Below are 24600 nucleotides of genomic sequence, written 5' to 3'. Positions count from 1 at the left end.
ACGGGATTTTGATTTATTGTGATAGCAGTTAATATATTTTTCCTACCTTCCACTAGGCTTTAATTTTCTAAGAAATGTATCCTGCTTCAACGGTATTCTGAAAAGTAACATTACTCACAGAATATAAGCATGTTGAATTTTCACTAGGATGTATTATAGTAAAACACTTCGTTATTAGCTTAAATCATTTGGCTTTTATTAGAGCAAATGAAAAGGAGTAGATACTTATTTTCCAGGCTGGTACTTTTCAACAAGCAGGGATCAGGTATGAAAAAAGTAGTGAAGAATGAAGGGGAATCAGTACTTGGTGTGGGATTTGTTTGGTGTTACTGAGGCTTATGATAAGTGAGCCATGAGCATGGACTGGGAGGCCTTGGCTGGGATCATAGGACAATAAGATCACAGGACTGAACTCCTGAGTACAGTTCAGAAAAGTGTTGAGTTGAGAAAGCGTGTGATCTTTTCATTGCTGCTTATCACAGAGTATGTGTACAGCTGCCAAAGTGTCAGTCAGAATTGCTTCTCAGATGCAGAAACGTTGCAGGGGTTAGGGTTTGCTGGAAACAGTGATGGACAGTAATGCTGCAGTGGGTTCAAGCAAAGGAGACAAAATGGTCTGCTGTCCAAATTTCTGTAGTCAATAAGGAATAGAAGTGCAGAGACTCCAGGTATGGATTAAATCTGTATTTTCTTTAGTTTCTTAAACTTTCATTTGTATTTTCTTTATATCTGCTCTGCAGTGTCTAATGGCTATTTCTCCACCAGTACCAAAATCACTTGGCTTTTGTGAACGCACTGTGAAGGCATGCAAATAATCCCTAAAAGCTGTTGCTAGCTTTAGGATTGTAGTTGTTTTGGCATATATTTTATTTCTGTACTTGAGAAATTTAGTGATGGAAATAGCAAACACTTAAGAATTTCTTCTGACTTTCTGAAGGCTGAGTGATGTTCAACAAAATATTAGAATAGACTCTGGTAACCCTAGTTTTATATTCTCTGACTAAATTGAAAGCAAGTTAGAAGCTTAATGTTAGTAGCTTAACAGAACTTGAGGAGACAGCAGTATATGTAATGTCATCATGCACTGTACCTAAAATAATTACTTAAGATTCCAGGGTTCAGTAAAAGTTTGGGAACAATGTTTTGTTTACTAGCATGTGTATTCATTATGCTTTGTTTTAAATGCAGGTTTAAAAAACGAATGTTGATAGAACAGCTAGAGAGTTTTCTGGAAGAAATCCATCGCAGATCCAATCAGGTCAACCATATCAACAGCAGCTAAGGAACTGCACACAAGAGAAAGCCACAGCAGGGCACTGCTGTCCTTACTTGCATTCATTTTTGACATGCACTCTTATCTCAAGTTCTGTATCGGAAATTATGAGAAGCTGCTCTATAAAATGATGAGAAAAGTATCCAACATCTTTTTTCTTCATTTCTGTTATTTTTGTAATGTGAAAAATCACGAAAACATTTTTATTTAAATGGAGAACTCCTTGCTTGTCATGGACTTAAGTGTCACTTTCCCTCAGGTTCTATTTTCTTAATCCAACCTTCAAAACTATCACCTCTTAAGGTTGAACTTTGCCAAAAAGTTGCTTTGTAATTTTCAGAAAAAAAAAGCACATACATAAAACAAGGTAATGTTTTGTATATACAGTTATTTTGGATATATTATTGTAAGTTGTATAAATGTATTTTGAAAAATATTTAAGAAAAGCACTTTTGTTATTCCATCAATAAAAGCTCTATTTTAATCTTTGTGTAGGACTGAGTACATTTTTTTACTTGGAACAGTTCCTTCTGCCTTCCTTTTACAGAACTTCCATGCCTTAGTGTCAGTGTGATACTAAATAATGAGCAGTTTTGTATCACTGGATATTCTGTTCTTAATCAGAATGAGAGAAAAGCAAAAGCAGAGTCGTGACTATGGTAGGATGATGATCTTAGCGTTGTGTACTTTGTGCTTTACTGTTTAGTGAATAGAGTAACAAACGTACTGTATGCACATCGACATCAGTGACACAGTTTTATGAAGATACAGTGTAGAATAGCAGAGGTCAGTAGCCTCTGAGGAATTCTGCATGCTTCTGTCAGAATCTTTTGTTTACAAATGGGAGGAGCAGTCCAGCAATCTTGGACATAAGTTATTACTGAATACTTTATTGGTCCTGTCTTTCATCTTTGCTAACTTCTGGAAAGCTTTGACTCAATGGGAGCAGCTCTTCTCTGATGCTTTTCTTAAGAGTTGGTGGTTTGTGGTCTTCAGCTAAAGTCTTTATGGGCAGGGGTTTCTGATGCATCATGCCATCAGTTGATGACTTGTACTAAAACACTATCTTAGCTTTTAAAAGGGTGCTGAAAAAGCCATTTTTCAAGATACTGTTAGCTTCATTCTGTGTTCTTCAGGAATGCGTTCCATGCTGTGTTCATTTAAAAAGAAAAGATAAAGATAGTGAAGGTAGGTATTACTACCCATTTTTTGGTAGTAATGTTTTTGTTACTGATTCAGTGGTATATCTACTTCCTACCTGCCCTTCTGTCAGTTTTGGAACAACCTCTCAACTTTTCACAGCTTTTTGCTGCTTGCTTGTTACCTTCCTATCCCATCTAGATTATAGCTAAGCCTGGGACCAGACTGAACTTCAGTTCTGTTCTCAAGTCTTTGACTTCAGGGAAGGGAAGCAAAGTTGTGTTTGAAACCCTGGCCTTTCTGTAAGACACTTGATACTGAACGAATCGACCTGACTTGCAAAATCTGTTCAGCTTTTCCTCAAATGTGTATATGCCTACAGTCTTTGCAGTTGTGGTGCTAATGATTCATAGACAACTGTTTCCTGTAGTTTGTATGAAGTAATCAGGTAGTGGACTTGCCCTTTTTCTTGCAAGTGTTGTTGTTTTAAACACTTAATAAATATATACATAATGTAGCCTTTAATTTCATTGCAGGAAGGTTCGCCATAGAAGGAACAGAAGACAGTGTAATTGACTAGCAGTTATCATGAAGGATTTGTAATTCTTCCTATAAAGAGTACTGAACCTGTAAATGAAAACAATATTAAAATTATTTGTGTTTGGAACCAGGTTTTCAAAAAGCATAGTACAGCTTAAATACTTAAATTAAGCGTGGAACTAGCAGATTTGTAATCATTCATTGTATAGAAAGAAAAAATGCATGTGATTGCATGCTTGCCTTAGAATAATATAAAGATTTCAATACTAAAAAAAAAATACTAAAAGGCCTTTCTAAATAGTAACCCAACCAGAAATTTGCCGAAACCAGAAACTTACCTAAAGCATTGACTAAAGAATCACCTTTGAACAGAAGTAGAACCCTTTCCCATTTTCCCATTGGAAAAACCTCATGAAGTCTAAGCAAAATGCCTGAATGTTCTCAGTTTTCCTTTTTTCATTAAAAAGCTTTAATTATACAAATGCTCTTCTCATTGTGAGTTGATTAGAGGGTATGTATTTTGTTTCATGTAAGAATCCTGTTACAATCTGATTTCCTTCTTACACAATTTATCATGTACTGTAAACTGAGCAAATTTATTCCCCCAAATCAGTATTTGGTCTGTCTGTGGCTCAGGTTTCATAGTTCAGATTTCCTTTTTTAGTGCCTTTTTTTAATTCCACACTTGTTAGAGAAGATGTTTATTCACTAAGCGGTAATGATTGTCAAAGCATTTTTAAATTAGTGTGCTTTAGTCTTTAATAATTGTATTTTGGTTTTTAAAAAGTTTTTAAGGCTGTTAATTACACATGTATTCACACTCTAAGAGAACATCATTGGTTTCTTGTAAGCAGGTAAGGAAAATAATTCCCTTCAGTCTTTTAGCAGGCCCCAAGCAGTGTTTTACTGAACCCTAAGAATGGTTCTACTTTCCCTGGAAATCTAAACAGGAGTGACCAGAATTATAAGAGAAACGTGGTGGTTTGAAGGATTTTATAGGAAGAGACCTAAGGTGCAAATTTACTGCACTGAAAAGAAGGGTAAGAGTTGTTGGAGTTAGCCTGAGAGTGCAGAGGAGCAAAAACGTGCTAAAGGTGCATAAGAATTCTTTGTTATTGTCAACTAGCTTTATGGTGTTTTCCTTTGGCAGAGAATCTGGAGTAGTCTATATAACTCGACAGTTGAAAGGAGAGAGAGTCTGACACAGAAGCCAAAAGAGCACTGTGATGCTTCAGATTTTCAGGTATATTCTACATTTGTTTGTTTGGGGGAAGCTTGTTAGCAAGAAACAGTCACCAGTTGCAGAAGAAAATACATTTTTGGCAGTTCCTTGCAATAAGGAATATACAAGTTAGTTTTTTCTGCAGGGCTGAGGTCTCAGTTTCCAAATTACTTACAGTAAATATCTATGGCTTTTGATAGCCTGAGTGTTTCATGAGGATGTGAAGTAGTGAAGAGTCCAATCTCCTTTAAGGTGTTGATATTTATGATATGAGGGAAGAGAAGTTTGCTTCTGTATGTTCTGAGCCGTAGCTGGGTAAAAGATTGTTAGTCTGCAGAACTTCTGAACTTCTATAGCCTTTTAAACTGCTGAGATAGGAATTAAAACAGGGAATTTCAGGCCCTGGAAGCCTGGTGTCTACAATCACAAGTCTATTTTGCTGTGTGCTGTCTGTGTAGGCATGAGCAAGTTTCGTTTACAAGGGAGGATCTAAATTTTAACTTGAGATACTGATCCAGCCAATTCATGATTTGAATTGACCTGTGGAGGTCTGTCTCCTGTGCTGGGGCATTCAAGATCTTCAGTAAGATATTTTTGGTGTCTATAGTAGTTGTGGAAAGGTTATTTAGGCTCTTACAAATGGAAGAAGGGAATTTGACTTCTGTGCTTTGACTACCATTTTTAAAACAAACCAATAAAACTATTCTTTATGTATGCTTTAAAATCTAAACCCACTATTTTCATGATTGTTAAAATTTCCTAGGCTGAAGAATGTCGCTTTATGTACAACAAACTTTTTATTGATTTCAGTGCTACTTGTGAATGATCCTGCTACTGAATTAGACAGCATACATACCTGTATTAGCTTGTCTCAGGAAAAAAGTAAATGGTCTGTCTGCTTTGAAAATAGGTGTTCGAGATCTTTTTAGTAATACCATTGCTGTAATGCAACGAAGAAAACATTTAGTAAAACATGTCTGTTTTCATTCCATTTTCTGTGCAGTGCCCTCAAAACTCACGGTACCAAACACCAGAGCTTGAATTGCTGCTCTAAGGATAAAACAATGATTTTAGCCAGCAGTGAAATCGGTCTAGGTGAACGAACAAGTGTTGAGAGATTATAGGCAGATGATGCACGTGTACTTCATTGCTGAAGTGAGTCAGTCTGGCTCTGGATTTCAAAGGTAACAAAATCTTTGTTCTTACAGCCCTAACTCTACTGAAGACATACCATGCCATTACACAACCCCTTAGCCAATTCCTAGCTCTGCTGTTCCAGTCAAAAGATAAGCAGGGCATGAATGTGTTCTTCTAAACTGCCATTCTTCTCAATGGGAAAGAGCAGAGAAGTAGTATGTCATCCTGGAATTTGTCAGAGCTCTCAACAAAATGTAACTATCCTTGATCTCAAAGTGCTACATGACTTTAACCTTCTCTCTGACTGTGGGTTAATGGGAGTAAATAAATTGTCCTTAAAAAGTATGATGGCTCAGAAAGCAATTACTGAAATAAGCCTTGTTTTAATGAATTCTTCTTTGTAGCTATCTAATATTAAGACTATATTGTACAAAGAAAACAACAAAGATTTGGATTATTTTAGTGAGTGGTTAAAATAGAATTCAATTGAAAAATTCAAGTAGGACTCAATAAAATAAGTTTAGTGCTATTTCAGTGCTTCTAAGAAAAGCTACCTTAGCTCTCAAGTTGCTGTGTGGCTAGAGGCAGAGCTTTTAAAGTAAACAAAAATAATTAGACTTTTCTTTAAACCAGTTTCATAGCTTGGTCTGACTGGAATTAATGGAGGTGCTGGCATTGATTTCAATGGAGTAAAGGTCTGATGTTGTCTGATTACTATTAATCTTTGGTATGTGATTGGAGCCACCTAAAAGCTTTTCTTTTGTACAGGAGTTGCCAGCAAAAAAATACTAAAAATATGAATGCACTGTTAAAGATGAAAATTGCCATAAGCTTTAAAACTCTACAGCTCCACAGCAGGATTAACTTAGTTAAGACAAGTGGTTGTGATATGTATGTGTATATATAGCGTCTGTCTTATTCAAAGTTGCTGCTGTGGGTGTAATACCCACAATACAATAATCTTGGCTTCTTCTGGGTTGGAACATCTCTGGAGTATCTGAGGCTTCCATAAGGGAGATGAAAATGCAGGGTGTTTTAATAAAGCTCATGTGGCTTAAAAAAATAAATTGCACAACTCAGTAATTTCAGTTCCCCTGTTGTATGCGATGAAGGATTTGTGGAAACATCATTCAGCTTACAAAGGTAATTTGTTAACTCTGTAGTCCAGCCCCTGCTGCGTGTGTGGAAATTATCTGTTATGAGAAACTACTGCATGCAAATTGTCACTGTTCTAAGTGCTTAAGTAACAAGCCTGTAATTATTTTCATGAAGAAGAAACTTTCACATCATGAACTTCCATGCTTACCAAAAAGGCAATATTCAGAAAACAAACCTTGCAACAGGAGTTTCAGGAATTATGGATGAAATGATAGTAACCTTCTTAATTTGTTTTCGTGATCTGACCAACAGAAATCTGGGTTTTTGTTAAACTGGATTTTCCTGGGGCTGGCAAAGCTGGTTTTCACTTGATCATTTGCATGCTTAATTGAACATCAGACATGGAAAGGGAAGAGGTTTAAGAGCTCTAATGAGCAATCATAAAGGTAAAATGGAAATGTGTTAGATACAAATGTTTGCATTTAGACTAGGCATACTTCTAAATGCTGGCATGCTTCTTTAAAGGAAAGAGTAGCTGTTGTTTTAATAGTGATAAGCATCGGGAGTGGAAATTAAATTTGTATATGTGACTTACCTGTAGCTCCTGATGCCTTCGTACCATCTTCTGTTACTTCAATTTTTGCTTTGTGAATGGCTTCTGAAATATAAAGACCAGCTTGCTCTGGGGAAAAAAAAAAAAAACACAAAAAAAAAACACCAAATGAATATTAGCAGTGGTTTCTTGAACCTTACTTTGAACACCATTTTTACTTTTTTATTAATTTAGAATGCTTTTACCTTTTTTTATATATATTTCCTGCAGAATATAAGGAATGCATAACAGATATTTTATCTGGGCAACTACTTCAAAGACTGAAACTGAACTACCCTGAAGGTTAGCTAGGCCAAAGGATTCCAGTCCTTTGGTATTTAGCTGGAGCAGCACTGCCTGCATCAGGATCCGATGCTGCTTGGCAAATACTAATGTGTGCCTGGCCTCTACTGGTTTCCCTTTTTTTTCCTTTATAAATGAAACATAGCTACTATTACTACTTGAACTTTGAAGCCCTTCTTATGATTTCTAAAATATTCTTAAGATTGCACTGCTTATGAAATACCTAAAACTTACTAGAAGAAATATAATTTTCTATAATGTTTAACTTTCAGGGAATTTATTGCAATAACATGGAGTATGTACTATCTGCCTTACAACATGTGAACTGATGCTGTATACCATATATGTTATTAGCTTTTCTTCTATCGCCATTTCCTTTCCATGGTTTCTTTTCCACATCAAGTTCAGCAGGACAGCACAGCATACATCTCCCTCTCAATTACTTTCTCTGTATCTGGCTTCCATGTTAGATCCTCGATTCTAATTTTGATTCAGTGTTTTCGTAGATGTCGTATGGATGGATGAATATAGACAGCCTGAACATGTAAATTAGTTATATATTAAGGACTTCTTAGCTCAGCACGAAATAATAGGGCTGCATGGCTTTTGGATCAGCATTCTCCAAGTGCAGGTAAATAGAACAGGTTAAAACCTTCATGTGCGTCTTGAATCTCTCTGCCTGAGTATGTCCTCTGTCATAGACTCAGGCATCACTTTGAGACAATATAGGAGCATCTTTAGAGTGAGATAACACACAAGGACGGTGGCATCAGGTTATCTCAGCCTAGGGAGGACAGCATGTCTCAGATCTCCCCTGCTGATGGAGGGAGGCAGAAACCTTCAGGGCATGAGCAGGAATGCACAAATTTGACTGCCTCTTTGATTAGAGGAACTTTCTAGGGAGCCTTAAGTCGCTGTTGTGAATATCTCTTTCTCCCTCATTTTTACTTTCATTTACCTATTATTTCATCTTTATGAATATTTCTCCCATTTTTGTCCACCACGTGGACAATGGTGAACTAAATGGTGACTAAATGCTGGACCCTGATAGGAATCAAGGGTTTGAGAGGTCTCCCTAGTTGTGGCTGAAAACAGGGTTACTTGGTGAATGTATAAAAAGGGAACCCCCAAACCAACCCTGTCCCTATCAGATTCCTCTTTCCTACAAAGCAACAGCTCAAAATGGAGTTATCAATAATAAAGTAGACTGGCTGAACGTGAATTGTGTTTTGGAGTTCACAGAGAAAGAAGCACAATCAGTCCAGCAGGCCCAGGTCTACTGAATCATTCAAATATGATCTGAGAGTCTACAACCATTGGGTCAATGATCACTTTATATTCAGTCAAGCCTCTTACCTGAAATGCCTTTAAAATTAGCAGTGATGGGATCAAATGCGTCTCTAATTCCCAAGGCAGAAAAAACTGTCTTTAGGTCAAAAAGGCTCTGAATACTGAACCTGAAATTAAGATGATAGATTTTATTTAAATGTAGCATTCATAGTTTCATAGAGCTAAAAGGTGGAACAGATACAATTTATTTCAAGCCTTTGCATTTCATCCGTCTATTTCAGTATGATCTCAATGCCTTCCATCTGATTAAGCATATTTTCCAGAAAAGCAACTCATCTTCACTTGAAGACATTAACAGAAAGAATCCCTTGCCTCCATCTCTTGCAATCAGACTGCTTCTCATTCTTCTTGACACATGAACTTTGCGTTTTCCTGTATGTGATTTTATTAATGACCTATTTAGCTGTAGCAAAAGGGCTCTTTGAAACATTACCAAAATTAGCTTGGAGGAAAAGAGTATTGATGTACAGATTGTTTTTCAGTGCTTTGTTAATGTGGGGAATGTATTGCAAGGAATGTGTAATAAGGCCCTTCCATGCTGATGGATACCGTAGGTGCAGCTACAAAAGGCTTGCTTGTGCCAGGTTCTTCTTGTTGCATGATTTCATTTGAATAGCTGATAGAAAGTACTAACAGGGATATGTGCATTTGGTAGCAACAATTCACGACTAATGTGCAAAACGTATGGGTGAAAGTTGCTTTGTACACAGAAAAGTGGGTATGAGTTGGGGTGGGGGCAAGTTAATTGGTCAGTATTTTTGTACTATTTAGCAAGTTGTAAAAAAAAAATAAGCTATTGTTTTCTATTTTTTAAAAGGTTATATGCTTACTCTTAAGCAAAAAAAATACAGAAAAAGGTCAGGAACATTTCTCTTTTTTTTTTTAAAAAAAAGATTGTTATACCTCAAACAACTTCTAAGTAAAAGCTGTATGACTTTGGTTGGTTGGTTTGGTTTTTAAACAGTACAGAACATATTGGAAAATTTTTGCATTCTCAGCTCACCTCTTCATGGCTTATTAAAGGGTTAGAGCTTTTCTGATTGCGAAGAAAAACAGATCTCAAAGTATCACATTTGGTTCTGTCTTGCAGGTTGCTCATGCCAGCACTATTGCTCCTAATTCTGACAACTGGAGTAGTGAAGCCATCTTTGAGAAATAAAGTTACCTAGGTAGAAAAACGTCCATCTTCATCCTCTTTAAGCTGCTGGTCCAGTGTGTTATGGTTTTGGCAGAAAGGTGAGACTCAACCTGGGACAAAGGTGTTCTTCTGTGACTGGGAAGCACTATGAACATGCTGAGTTTCTCCCCTAGGTAGGGTAACTCAACCACACTGAAAGGCTCCAGAGTTGCTGTCTGGAATTGGCCTGTAGGTGGGCAAACATAGATCTCATTTCACTGTTAAAGTGGGGGGAAAAAAAAAAGCTAAAATAAAATAACCTCTGGAGAAGCAGACAGTTCAGAACACCAGTGATGGGTTGTAAGGGGTTGTGTCTAATGTATGGGCTCAGCTCAGGTCACCATTAACTCATGACAGCGGCTCATGTAAACAGGGCTGATTGGAATTTTTTCTGCCTACGCATATATATGACATATATACACACACACACAATGATAGTAATAATACCTGAAGCAGTGTCTCAACAGAGCATGAATATTTTGCTACTTTCTCATATAGTAGCTCTCCTCCTCACCCTGAGTTTTCAAAACATTACCAAGGCAATGACAGTAATGTTATGGTGACTGTTCCCACAATGCTTGTTCTTTCAGTAAGCGTACTGTTTTCTCTATGATTTCCATCTACAATACCTTTCACTGAAAATTCATTGCTGAAAGAAATTATGAAAAAAGAGTATACTATTTAATTAACTGAAACTTACTTTGGCTTATGTTTCCATCTTTACTACCATTAAAAAATATTTTTTTCTAATTTCAGGAGACGAATAGCTACATTAAATGATAAAGTAGTTAGGGTTATACATATTTATGCACCAAATTTATTAATTTTGAAAATCTAGGCCTAAAAACTATGAAAATCAAATGAAGGTTTTAAAAAAATATTGTCAAAAATAATAGCTGATTGGCTTCCAACCTTACAATTAGTTACGCAACATCCTGTAAAAAACATTTTCAAGTACCATTTTAATTCTATATTTTGAACAACAATTAATCTGGACATTTCTAATGAACTCTGTTAAACAATAGAACAAATCCAATTATCATAATTTTCCTTTCTTATTTTTTCATCTGTTGATCCAATAAATAGCATTTCAGGAACATTCAGTAATAGTTAGTATGCAAGGAGTTAAATACAAGTTACAAGCAAATGACTTATCATTGCCATTGCTGCAGGCTATCCACAATAATCTACTCCCTTTTCACCAAGCTGTAGTAGTTTTATCTTTAAAGATAGATATTCATGCTTTTTGAGTCAGCAGCTATAAAATAAATAACAAAATATAGCTAGCTAATGCTCATCATACCTAAATATTTTCTCATAAATACATAGCTATAGAAAGTCTCGAATATTTCATGTACAATGCTTGTTAGTTTTGCAATTCTATGTTAGATAGCATTCATTAAATGTTGGTTATTCTGCTAGATTAAATTTTAGACTCTTAGATTAACCCTCACACCATGCAGCACAATGAGGGAATTGCACTCATAAAACCAATTCCCAGCACGTGGATTGTTTTGCTCTAAAAAAAACCTTGTTTGCAAGCAGACAACATTTATGTTTGTTGTGCACTGGCCAGGAGTGGTTTAATTTGTGGGCATGCTGACATTTTGAAGTTTGTGTCTCAGTTTGTGTTGTCCTCAGATCTGGTTTGTTAATTAAAAAGAAAACCAAAGACTTGAGATGACTGAGCCAGGATGTTTCATCTTCCTTACTTGAACTGGTTTTGAGCATCCCATAAGGACTATATGCTAAATCAGTATTCAAAGTATTTACATGCTAAATCAGTATTCAAACACAGTCAACAAATCGCTTGGAGAAAAAAAAAATAGCTGCAGCATTTAAAAATCATGTGTAAATAGTACTTTGACACTTACTTAGAGCATTGTTAATTGTCCCCAGGCTGATCTGTTCTGCATGGTCACGTTAAAAGGATAAACAATGTTGTAAATGCTAGATCAATACAGGCCACAGCTAATGTTTCTACTCTGCATTTTGGGTGCTGACAGTATACAGCTGCAATCATTTAATAATGAAGGAAAGTTATCTCATGTCTCTGGTTTGTTGTAGTAAGCCTGTCTTTTTTATTAATTTCAAACTGATTTGTCAGAGATGTTTGTAGCATTTCTAGGGATAAAGACTGAACTGTCCCTACCAAATCTGACAGCAAATTTTCAGTGATCTGTCTCATTTCTACATTCCTCAAAAGTCTATCCAGTTAAAGCAAGGTCACGCATTTCAGACTGGATGAAGAAATAACCCCAGTATTTTGGTAACTTTCCTTTTCTATGGAAATATTACAGATGAACAGGATGGACTTCTTGCATTTAGACAAATGGTCAGACAAGAACAACTAAAAATTTTACATCAAGTTTGCAGAGGCCTCTGAGCACGTTTATGCTCAGGTAATGTAGGTCAGCTGCTCAATTTCTGATCACTGGTCTTTACCCAAGTTCTCCATTTATATAAGCCTGCATTCAGTCATTTTGGACTTCTCATTTCTTTGTCTCACACTACTAACTGTTCAGATAAAAGGCCTGTTCCTGAGCTGGTAGTCCCAAGAAACCCATTTGTTTAATCAGATAACTCATGAAGGAACAAATGGTGATGCTCCTCCAAATTTCAGGAGTAGCAAAGATGCTGCAGTGAGTTGGGGATACAGAGTCATCCAGGGCTGAACAACTGTGAGCTGATGTAGTAGTTTACACTAATCAACAATGAGGATGAGAAGGCATTGGGTTTTGGAAAAGGAAACTCGGCACTCCTTGGTAAAGTTAATTAACCTCTGAAAAAGTCGAATGCACAAGAGAAATGGGAGATCTCCAAGCCAGAAGTGTGAACATGATCAGAAATAAGTGGTCCGAGAAGGAGGAAGAAACGTGGTCAACACACCATGGACTTTCCTGGAAGAGGAAGTACCACAAACAAAGACATAGCAGCAAGGGCAAACTTTCCAAGACTAGAAAAAATGATTCTTTCACCAGGTTAATTATGGTTCAGAGATAAAGAGGTATAGAAGCAATACCTGGCCAACTGCCTGTTTGATGTGACTGTTGACCAGAAAAGGAAACTGTTTTAACCACATAAAAAACAAGAGAAAAAAAAGGAAGGATGAATGGTGTTGCTGAACACTGAATTCAATTTTTTTTTTTAGATTCATCTCCACTTCTTTACTGGAAGCAATGGGAAAGAATTAGTTTGATATATCATTGGATAATGGTGAGATACCTAATGGAAATGAGAAAAGAACAAGAGGAATTACAGTACCAGAGATGGAAATGAAGCTTAACCTACTTCAGAGAGAAAAATCCAGGGCCTGCATAATTACCACCTCAGAAGTCAAAGACAACTTGGATGTGAAATTGCAAGTGTGTTAGCAAAGATTTTCAATAAACCTGTAAATTCAGAGGTTGTGTCTCTAGACAGTAGTCTAGAAAACAAGAGTGTATTTATAAAGAAAAAGAAAGTTGTCTGGGAAATTTTGGGTCTTCAATTGAAAAGTTTTGAGTATACCCTGGAGAAAAGAATGGTCAAGTCGTCGAGGGAAATAGGAAGTGAGATAAACTGCAACATCAGGTAGACCCCAGCAAACAAATCTATAATATTTTTGACTGGATAATTGGCTTGATAAAAAAGCATAGATCCAGCCATCTAGTTTTAGGTAAAACATTGGACACTGTTTCTCTATGGCACTATTTACACGTAGAAATGATGGCAGTTAGAGCCGGAAGTGAAAGGTAGCAATCAACTGCTTGATGAGCAGTCTAAAATGAGCTAAGTTGATTGTGGGGCTCCTATGTTGAAAAGAGGTTACCGCTGGCTTTCCAAAGCATTGCCAATAATCAAGACTTTCATCAAAGATGAACAGTGAGGTTACCTTTATGGCTGGAGTGGTGGAAATCCAATAATGTCTCAGAAACTCACAATAAAGGGCATGTATTTGTTGAGTTTTCCCTCCTCTTGAGTTACCTAGGACTCAACTTATAAAAAATAAAAAAATGGGAGAAATGACAAAACAGATGGGGTACAGCCTGAGTAACACCTAATGAACTAAGCAAGGCATTTTTGCAAAGGCATAGAAATACTAAGAGCATAGTACTGAGCATGTATATGACTCAATAAAATAATTGTGTAGCTTTCTGGTCCCTTACTTTCAAGGAAGATTAATTCAAAATGGAAGAGTACAGTAGGGAATTGGAATATCTATTTATTGAGGAGATTAGATGAGCCTGGCGTCTCACTCAAAAATACGTTTAGGAGTAAATATCTAAGATGAAAAAAAAAACTATTAAGTTAAAGGATACATCTTGCACAATACTAAGAGAGATAATCTAGTCTTGAAGAAATTTAGACCTGGAATTAGAAAGATTTTTATCCAAGTGAAGTGCTGAAATTTAGAACAAGAGAAAGGAGCTTTTTATGTTTTAAAAGGGTTTGTAGAGTTAAGTGGAAGAATTCCTGGTTTCTGAAAATAAAGCTTACAATATGAATCCTTGTGTCACCAACCTTTATACTCCAAACATTTGAAAGGAGAACACGCTATATTTATATATTATTCAAATAAATGTTTGACCTATATTCATACTGTTTTAATCCCACTCTGATGGCATCCACTGGCTGGGTGTAAGGGCCAGAAAAATTCCTCTCCTCTTTGTTGCACAATTTGCCCCGAATATTTTACCTTAAATCCTTGGAGGCAGACTGTGACAGAGCACTGTGGTGTTCACAGTGATATTATATTCTCTCTGGTGGTCACACCTTGGGGACAGCGATCAGGTTGAGAGGACAGGAAATTCCTTACCCAACCTACAAGCCAAATTGGTAGGGGCTATACCTGACAAGCTTGTTGATGGGTGCTGGCAAGTGTTGGTCTATGAGGGATGGGCGAGGGACAGTAGGTGTTTTAGGAACCACTTTGAACCAAATATGTGTTTTGTGATTGCCTGGGACTATGAGTCAATTCAGTCACCCAGGTGGTGTCTTTGTTATGGGTGATTTTTTCTTAGCATTCTCCAAGCTGGGAAAATAACGCACCTTAGTGCAGTAGCTGTGGAAAACTAACTAAATAAAAATGTTCTACGTTGTATTATAGAGCAAGTCAGGGACAAGGACAGTTACCGTAGTTAACTTCAGCTGTGTGATGCATTGTGGGCAGTTTCAGGATTGAGCCCTCCGCCGTGGTAAAAGGCAAGATCTGTGTATCCATAAAGGAAAACTTCTTTAGCCACACGCTTTTGAAGTACATGGTGCTCACCACAGTGACCCGACTGAGTGGCGACACAGCTCCCTCCAAAGGCAGGCTGTGCACATCCCCATCTGCATGGGAAAGAGATGGGGAGGGGGACACAGGCTGTCCTGTTTGCACAAGCATAAAGGACAAGTCTGTGTGAAGAAATAAAGCAAGCCAGGACTGCTCAGCAGCCTAAATGGCAAGAGGCACGGTACAACTTGGTACATGGACCTCAGGGTTGCCCCTTGGGCCACGTCATCCCCATAATTGAGCTCAAGTTTGCCAATGCTGAGGGCCATTGTACAACAATGAAGTAACAAAGTCAACTGAAACTCATATCCTAATTCTCCCCTATCCAATTTTAACTTATCCCACTTTGTGTATCTCAAAGAATTTTGTGTGATCCACCTTTAACTCATTGATACTCATGTGAGTACCACAATATGAACTCCCATTTTAGTACCCACTTCTAGAGCAATAATTTCCTATCATGAAGCTGGATCACTTATTACAGTCCATTTGAGAAGCACAGATTTTTTTTTTTTCAATAACAGCTTTAATGTTTGTGTTAAACATCACATTACATGTTGATGGCCAAATTAACATTCATGCAACTGAAGTCGATGGGGCAAATCAGGGATTGATTTGGTCTGCTGCTTCTAAGGACTTGCTTTTTCAATTATTTTTTTTCATTAACATACAATCTAATTTTACTACTTTCCTTGCTTGTGTGGAAAGTGAACTCTTCATTTCCCATTTTGACTTTTTAAACTCAAGAGTCTAACTGCTGAGCTTACAGCTCAGCATGCTCCCCAGCGCAGCGTGAAAGCGTTCAGCATTAGCAAGCTTGGTCCCTGGGGAGTTCGGCTGCTCCTCGTTAAAACTGAAAGCACTGCAAAGGATTGCCATTTCAAAAATTAGAGGAATAAGGTCATGCGGTTGATGGCTTAATACTGCAGACTTGTGCTCACAGATATGCTGGCTCTTTCCTTCCGTTAGAAATGAGTAGCAGCACAAGAATTAGATTTCCTGGCTGTTGGTCTTGGTTTAGGCAATGTGGAGTGTGGTAAAATGCTTGGTTGTATTTACACTTGGTTAAATGCATGCTCTCTCGTTATTCTTATTTTACATTTTATCCATGTGTAATAATTCCTGTGGGTTGTTACTCTACCTCTGAGGTTACTGGAGATCCACTCCTGCATTTGGGCTGCGGTTCGGTTGGGGTCGGTGAAGTCGGTTTGCTGCAGGCTGCTGTTTGCCCAGTGCGCGGCACGTGCAGCGAAGTGGGGCGAGAGCATCACGCCGGTGGGCACGAAGAAGGAACACGCCAGCTGGACCACTGTGCCCTGGCCAGAGTTGGCTGCTCCTTCATGCACTGCGTGTAAAAAATCCTGCACACTTTGATCTGCCAGGTGAGAGAGAGGAAAAAACTGCAATTATCATGTTGAGGCTAAGACAGCAGAGATTGCAGCAGGGCTCAGCAGCTCTCAGCTCTGGTGCTGACACCAGTGCTCTCTGAAAATTACAGCACTGTCACAACTGAAGCACCCTTGACTTTATGGGGTATTACTGTCAAGCACAGTGATGCACTGGGCATAGAAAAGCACTCTTCATGCTGCTGTAGAAAGCACTCCAGCGCAGATATGTCAAATGGCTGATTCAACATCAGGCTCAAACCTCTATGTGAATATAGCTCTTACAGTTTGTAAGGAACATTAAGCTCTTCTGGGCACTCTCTGAGTTCCCATTAGATCAAGCACCTCCAGCTGTGACTTGCTGAGCTGCCAGTGGTACAGTTACAGACATCTCATGCCATCGTCAATGCCACCCATATCAGGAGGAGCATCTCCCTGACTGCCCCAGGTCTGTGTGCTACCCTAGGCCCTCATTTTTTTGTTTGTTTGTTCTTGAAGGACAGTGCCCCAGACTGACCCAGTATTGCCTGGCAATGCTAAATAAAGCTGATAACTTTCCTGATGTGTGTTAAAAGTGACTCTTCTTTTCAGACAAACCAAAACAGTGTCTGCTCTTTTTGAACTACAATTATATTTCCCATTCAATATTCATTTTTTAAGAATTCCTAAGAGCCCTCAGATCCTTTTATAAAAAAACTCCTTGTTAGCTCATAGTTCCCTGATTTGAACAGCTGATTGTTACTTCTAAATGCAGAATTTTGTACTTGTCCTTATTGAATTGTGTCCTATTAACGTCACACATTTCTCCAGTTTGCCAGGAGCCTTTTAAATTCTATTCTGGTCTTACAAAATGCTTGTAGAAACTATGAACTCAGTGTCACTCAAAAATTCAATAATATCTACTGCATTGTCCAAAAATGAAAATAGTGGAATAGTGCCCCACTCTCCTTTTCCTGGGGAGTTCATGGTAGGCCAACGGTGGGGGCTTCTGTGATGGATATAGGGTTGTGGGGTGAGCCAACAGGGATGTGAGTTTTCCAAACTTAGAGGATCTTGTGTTTCTAAAATCTGAAAGTTTCTAATAGGCTTTCCTGAAGGGTGGTTTAGCAGCCTTTTCTAGCTGCCAATAATTTGCTCACTCTAATGGTTTGTGATGAGACGATACACGTCAAGGTGACCTCCTGAGGCACAGCACTTACATCCTGAACAATGTTGATGTCAAACCTCAGACCTCCCATGCGTGTGGGTCAGCACCTTTCCCTTAGCCCTTGAAGGAGACGTGCCTACACCCACCCAATAAAAGTCCTGTTGAATTTGTGACTTGCCATTAAGAATTTTCCATCAGGTTCCTCTTCCCATAAAAAAATCTGCCCCTAGGGAAGGGGCAGCAGTCCTTCGGCAAGACATCAGTGTCTCTTGGCTCTGTGGTACCACTGGGCCTTTCTGGTTTCCCTAGGTGAAACATCACCATGTGTCCTAATTTCTGTGTGAAAGCTCAGTAACTCGGGGTCATGTACAAATTGTTGGCCACCATCCTCATGGAGCTATGTACTGTGCCCCGGCTTCTTCAGAGGGCCGCACTCAGCTCAGGTGCTCCTCTGCCTTGGCCTGTACACCTGGGGCACCCTGGGCAGATCCCAGGTACCTGAGCCCCCAAAACGGGCATGGCTAGGCTCAAGTTATGTCCCTGGCTGGAAATATTGGTTTTGACTCTGGGGAGTCCTTAAGTTGGAGGAAGGAAGCACCCCGTTTCCCATGGGCAGCGCTGGAGGGAAGGCAGGCTGGACTGCCACCTGGGACATGGGCGATTTGGGGCAGATAGCCCAGGGAGGGTTTTGGTGGGCTGGATCCATCCCACCTGGACTGACCTGTCCCAGGCTGATCACGAAGTCAAGGGTAGGATTGCCGTGAGACTCCAGCTCCTAGCCAGGTCCCTGATCTCAACAGGAGACTTCTACTACATCTGCTCAGATTTTTGCTGGGGTAGAGGGAAAGTTTCACTATTTCTACCACCCAAGAATCCAGTGTGTGCTTTCTAACCTAATCGCTCTCTTCTAATAACCTGCAGGAAGACTAATCACCTATATGAAGGTTAGTATTAAGACTCAGATCTATTACTCTTTAAGGGATAAAATACTGAACTCCTTGAACAGATGTCAAGAAAACTCACACAGTCTGAGGTGTAAAGTGCTTTTCTTGTGTGTTTTTCATTAGTGCAGGAGTGTTTGGCAAGCTCTCTGGAGGATGTAAGAAATCAAAGATGGTAAATTGGAAGCAGATGTTAACGTGAGGTATGGTATCCTGAGGTTGTAACTTCAGTCGTATCAAAGTGTTTAGCTAACCAAAGTCCTGAATTCTTACTCAGAGAGCATTTCAAAATTGCTTTAAAATACTCTGCCATGGATAAAGTGAAACAGCAAGGAGAAAACATTTTTAAATATACCATTTTGTCTGTGCTGTCTAGAGAGACATCCCTTTAAACATTGTTTTTCTTAGTACTAGAATAAAGGTGAACAAATCTTCCAAACATTAAAAGAAGATTACAAGTGCATGTAAGAGCTGATTCTCTGTGAATAGTGAGTGAACCATCAATGTTTTCATTGTTTTTAGTCTGCCAAGCTTTTAACCACATCCTATATTATTGTGAAAGAAAGACTGACTAAAACGTTAATGCAAATATCTGATGGAATAATGGAATTTTATCAGACATGCATGTATTTGTAGTTTGGTTTTACTCATCTGATAGGAAATTTGTTCTGTTTGATTTTAAATTGTTCGATTTTGGTGATTTCCTAATCCCCCACTGGAAATCTGCTATTATGACCACTAGCAATAGATCCCATCCTACTTTTCTTCCCACATTCATACATTAATATTACTGAAAGCCAAAACTCACGTGGCTTGTGCCACAAACAGCTAAAGTAGAGATAAAATGTCTGCTTCGTATTATGTGAGAAATGAGAAAAAGTCAGACAGTGCAAAAGAGCTAGCAGGTCATTAACAACCTCTGCACTTCTCTTTGTTATGTTTCGTGTGGAGTTTTGTGCCTAAATTTCAATGTGCAATGTTCTCTTTAATTTTTTTTTCTTAATTTTTTTTTTCTTAATAGATACCCTACATGACAAGAGGTGTGACAATTACCAAGGTAAAGTCCTTATATGAATTATTGCTGTTTAAAATTACCCTACTAAATTTACAGAAAGGGAAAGTCTTATAGGCAAGGTGTCATTATATCACCTGCTCATAATATAGAGACACTGTCCTTGTGTCAGTGCATGTAGCTGTATCTGTGTATATCAGACAGAGTTAGCTCTGACTGCTGTGCTGCTTTTGAATATCAATGATATAGAGGATGGTAATGATGGCTGAGGCAGGTTACAGCACAGGACAGTGAAATTCCTGTAGGTCTTATCTTTAGTCTTCAGATGCTGAAAGTAAATTTTATGCTGAGGGATAATGGTGTTATCTCTATACATAAGTCTTGTATGTAAGCTGCAAATTTCGAAGATGAGGCAGTCATCCACTTCTCATAAACATTGTGCGCATAATGCAAAATAGTTTTTGCCATGTGGTGTGAGATGGTAGGATAATCCAGAGTTAAAATGAAAACAGCATCCTTAAATTCGGCTCATTTAATGCTGGATTCTAAGACATCTGCCTTTTCCATATCTCTTCCAGATTCCCAGTGAGAATTTTATTTTAGCCTGCTCTCAGGGAAAGATGCAATTGCACCATCCGTCTGTCAGCATATCTCACTGTCTGCCAACTTCCTTTTGCTAACTTTTCATCTTTTTGGCTAGTTGTAATAACATTAGGAAAAGGGCTAAAGTCATAGAAGTAATTCATTTTCTATCAAATTTGTAAAATCTGTGAGTGGGATAAGAGACAAAATGACTATCCTCTGCCTATCACTTCCTTGCAGAGGACATGGTGGAGACCAAGAGATACAATAGACACCAGAAAGCCCTGGGAAACCAGGATCACTTCTGCTTTTCATGGGAGTACCTTTTCTATGTATAATTGTACTTCAGTGAAGTAAAAGAATAAGCATCGCTCAAAAAGAAGGAGAAATAATGATGTGTGCATCTCCTACTGAGTGTCCTTTGTCCATCTGATACCTGTCTATCAAATGTGGAGAAAACATTTCTAAATTACATCTTTGCAGTGAGACAGAAGAAAAAAAGTTTATTATGATGTGTGCTATCGCTGTCTTCTAAGTAAAGCTGTGAATTTTCTGCAAAACATAAGGCAAGAAGTATTTTTTTAAGCAGTACATTACCATGAATGTTGTATCCTAGGGCATCCTGCAGCTCTGTAAAGGTATTTCCTTGAGCTCCAAACTGCAGCAGCTCCAAAGAAATGGCCACGCTTGCTGGGGAAACGACCACGTTGGTTCTGTTCTCTGCTCCAGAGATGTGGTGATAGAGATCGATAGCAAATTCAGTCTTCAGGTCTCTCAGCTCATCGTAGGAAATGCAGTTACCCTTGTTTAAGCAGCAAGCAGACAGGAGGAATACGGAGAAGATAATGGGCAACATGAAGGTGAGCTGGGAACGCTCTCCACCAGATAACCATACCTGCAATTAATAATATAGATATTTAGAAAAAATAGTGATCACTAGTAAAATACCTGTCCAGATCTAGCCAGTAGTTGTTGCCATGAAAAAAATAGGGTGTAGAGACATGCTGATGACTGTTGGCTAAGAAGAACCAAGCTTTTCCTGGATGCTGTACCTATATAGGATGTTTGGCCATTACAGTACACACAGTATTCCTCTATTAAAAAGCCAGCAACCTGCACGCATGATGGGACACCTCAGTGAAAGCTGTGTGTTCTCCATGCTGCCAAGCACCCACAGCTCCTTTCCATCCCCAGCAGAAGGGTCACACCCAGCACTCCCAGATGGAAATCTGCCCCTCATGAGGGGCAGGCGTTCAGCTGGAGGCTCCCGGCTGGGGTTTCGATTCACATTTGCAAAAGGCTGTCTTCAGATTTCCCCCCAAGATATTCCTTCTGTGCAATTTATCCCAGTGAAAAAAAGGTTGTATTTGCAAAAGGCTCCAGTGTCTGCAGCACAAAATCACCACTTTGGATTTTTATGGGAAAGCATTGGTCAGTGCTATATTAAGAGATATCTAGATTTGTATTTAAAGGAAAAAATGCTAAAATGACAGAATAGCATTCTTTTACAGAAGTTTGCCTTTTGAACAATGTATGCAAATATATATTCAAAAATATTGCACCTTCTTTCGCTTGAGGATTTCCTACAAATCTTTCTCCATGCCCTTTGCTCTAGAGAGCACCTCTAATGCCTCGCGTTTACTCACAGTTAGCTCTGTTAAATTGTCTTGCCTTTCTGTGTCCTTCTGGGTGTCTGAATTGAAGCTGTCTATGTACGTCTTGTCTCCCTCTTTAATAGGTAGTGGAGTAAGGACTGGGTCATGAGACTGCATTTAAAGGGATAGTCAGTGATCAGAGTCTCTGTCGGCGATGTCTGTACCACTCTGTCCAAATTCCTGTAGGCTACAAGCTCTATGGAGAGCCAGGCAAAGCAGCATGCCACGGACCAGCAAATCCAAGGCAAGGAACAAAAAGGTACACACAGAGATAGAGCCAGCAGCTCCCTTCCAAGCCCTGCTCAAGCCTCATGAGACTTGTGACCTGCTGGTACCAAGCAAGGAATCTCCTATCTCTCTTCCCACCCCCCTCCTGCTTTTATATGAATTCCATTGATTCCTCTGCCACAAAGGGGAAGAGAAAGGGCTCTCTGTGTACCAGGCACATAGCTACTTTTTTTTTCCCCCACTTTGAAACCTTTTTTTTTCCAGAAATCCCATGCAATTAAAATGTCTTTATTTGCCATTATTTTTTTTATACCATCCCAAATAGGAAGATTTTCATTCACTCTTTAGTTTCCAGGAGGAAAGAAACAACAAAGCAGTGCAGTGCACTTTGCTGGAGATAGAAGGGGGTTGCTCTGAATGAACCAGGAGCAGAAGAGCTGTGGTGGAGACCACTTTAAGCACAGGTTCAGCTATTTGTGGCTTTCCTCGTGTGACAGGATCAAACCCTGCCTGTCACATTCACAGTTTCAGCCTCACAGCCTTCTCTGAGGCACGCAAGGTTGCAGCCTAAAGACGTTTGTAAAACTGCAGCTTGATGATCTTCACGGGGTTTGACATTATACAGGTACTCAGTTATCTTACATTGTACAGTCCTGTTGCAACCGGGAAAGAAAATACAGGGGAAAAGGTCATTACAATCAAGTAATAGCATTTAGGTGCTACTGTTTCATCGTTAGCAGTAGAGGAGCAGCTGCTGAATTAATTAGGGCCCAAATGAGAATGAAAGCATGATCTCCTTTGTCTGTGCTTATGTTGTTCCACTCTTTCTGCTGCTTTTATAAGTTGACAGAATAGATACTGATACTAGGGGCTGCCTCAGGGTCCTGGGATTCATACCACATTCCTGTTAGGACAGAAGAAGGGCAAGAGTTTGGTCGGTCCCTGTGTAGCATGACAAGCGTGTATGTAGGTTTTGCCATTGATTACACTTGGGCTTACAAGTTTTACTGAATGAGGACCTCTCTGTTGAAGCTGTTGTTAATGGTGCCACTGGACTGGAGATGTATTCAAAGGGAATGAAGCTGAGGATGCCAAATGATTTCTTGATGGGCCTGGCACTGTCATTAGATAAATTACTTCTAGTGAGGACTGTACAGTTGGATTTGTTCCCAGAGGCCCCAGGACCTATGAGACATTTCCTCTGTGCCCTACCTGATACTCTCCTGTGGATTTATTAAGATTTGGAAGAAGGATAGTGAGCCCCTGAATGCTTTAGATACTGCTGTCAAAAATTAACGTTCAATTCCTGCATGGAAAAAAAATGAAGCCAGTGTTGCTATTCAGATTTGGTATGTCTATGGAACATGCAACTGAAAATGGGACTCAGTACAAATAGGGTGTAAGACAACAAAGTTTCTGTGGAAAGCAGAAAAAAACCCAACATTCTGGCTCACCAAAGAGGAGACCTACAGATCAGGGTGTGTGTTTCAAACCATCTCTCCACATCACTTAGGAAAGGAAATCTGTGGAGGAACCTTGTCAGAAAAAGCAGTGTTTGTAGGCAAGGAGAGAGGACTTAAGAAAACTAAAAATGAGTCAATGCTGTTCAAAGAAGCAGTGGGGAATAACAAATGTTCTTTAAATATAATGACTAAAAAAGAAGAAAACCCATTAGTAGGTGATTAAAGGGATAGAAGGCATTAAAGTAAGAAAGGATGAGTCAAATTAGCTGTGGCTAAAAAACAAGTGATAAAATGAGGGGGGGGGGAGGGAATGAGCATTTATTACAATTGAGGATAGATCCAAAAATCTCATGCCCCTTCAGTTTAGCAGCCTGTTTTAAGTTTCTCTTCCCCAAACTGGGGTCCAAAGCCTAGAACTGGGTGTCCGAGGAGAAGCTGGTGCCATACAGGGGTGGAAACCATGCTTGCCAAGCCTGGAGAGCCAGAGACCGAGCTATTCAAGTGGGGTGGGTTGGGGGTACAACCCAGGGGATGCAAACCAACTGGGCCACTTTCAGGTTCAAAAGAAGGATGTTCTGGATCTGCAGAGGTGTTTGTGTCCTAACTTAGGCATCATATCCTTCTTTGAGTCTTAATCTGGATATGGGTCACAAGGTACTGAGGAAAGTACTGATAAACTTGCTGGCAACCATCTTATTTTTGAAAAGATGGAATTATTTTTTAAATTATTTTTTGTTTCAATTAAAAAAAATAATTGATTAGTAACCAAGATAACTCTTCAAAGATAGAAAGGGGCATATATAGAAGCTGTGTTTTGGGAGATGCTGCTTGAAGATAGCTTAGACTGCCTCTGAGGGACGTGAGGGAAGGCACAGGCCGGGGACGTCTGGAGAAGACACACTGTGGTGGTGTGGGGTAGGAAGCTGGAGCATGTGGTGCTGTGCCTCCACAGAGCTCCTCAGGGCACCTACAGGAGCAGCTCGGAGGGCTTCAGAAGGAGCCCAACCCCTTGTCTCCAAGCTGAACAGGGAAAATAGCTGCTCTTTGGGAAGGAAACAAGCAAAGAACCTCTTGATGTGTAACCAAACCCCCAAAATG

At 39.1% G+C, this 24600-nt stretch overlaps 2 protein-coding genes across 2 annotated transcripts in view; one reads left to right on the top strand and one right to left on the bottom strand.

The window, feature by feature from the left end:
• INTS6 (integrator complex subunit 6) overlaps positions 1–3146 on the top strand; it is a 45174-nt gene extending 42028 nt beyond the window's left edge. Inside the window, 1 exon segment of the mRNA XM_035542813.2 lies at positions 1189–3146. Coding sequence (XP_035398706.2) covers positions 1189–1282 — 94 coding nt within the window. The 3' untranslated portion in view covers positions 1283–3146.
• Positions 3000–21012, bottom strand: SERPINE3 (serpin family E member 3). Its single transcript, XM_035542789.2, has 8 exons — positions 20754–21012; positions 16231–16464; positions 14948–15145; positions 9821–10019; positions 8662–8762; positions 7006–7092; positions 5032–5115; positions 3000–3040 (listed from the first exon to the last, which is right to left on the bottom strand). The coding sequence occupies exons 1-8, from the start codon at positions 21010–21012 to the stop codon at positions 3000–3002; spliced, it is 1203 nt and encodes a 400-aa protein (XP_035398682.2).
• Between the last annotated feature and the right edge of the window lie 3588 nt (positions 21013–24600).

Source organism: Cygnus atratus, chromosome 1, assembly GCF_013377495.2.
Source record: "Cygnus atratus isolate AKBS03 ecotype Queensland, Australia chromosome 1, CAtr_DNAZoo_HiC_assembly, whole genome shotgun sequence".
Classification (NCBI taxonomy): domain Eukaryota; kingdom Metazoa; phylum Chordata; class Aves; order Anseriformes; family Anatidae; genus Cygnus; species Cygnus atratus.
The sequence above is the reverse complement of the archived record's forward strand: the minus strand, read 5'-3'. Positions and strand labels throughout refer to the sequence as shown.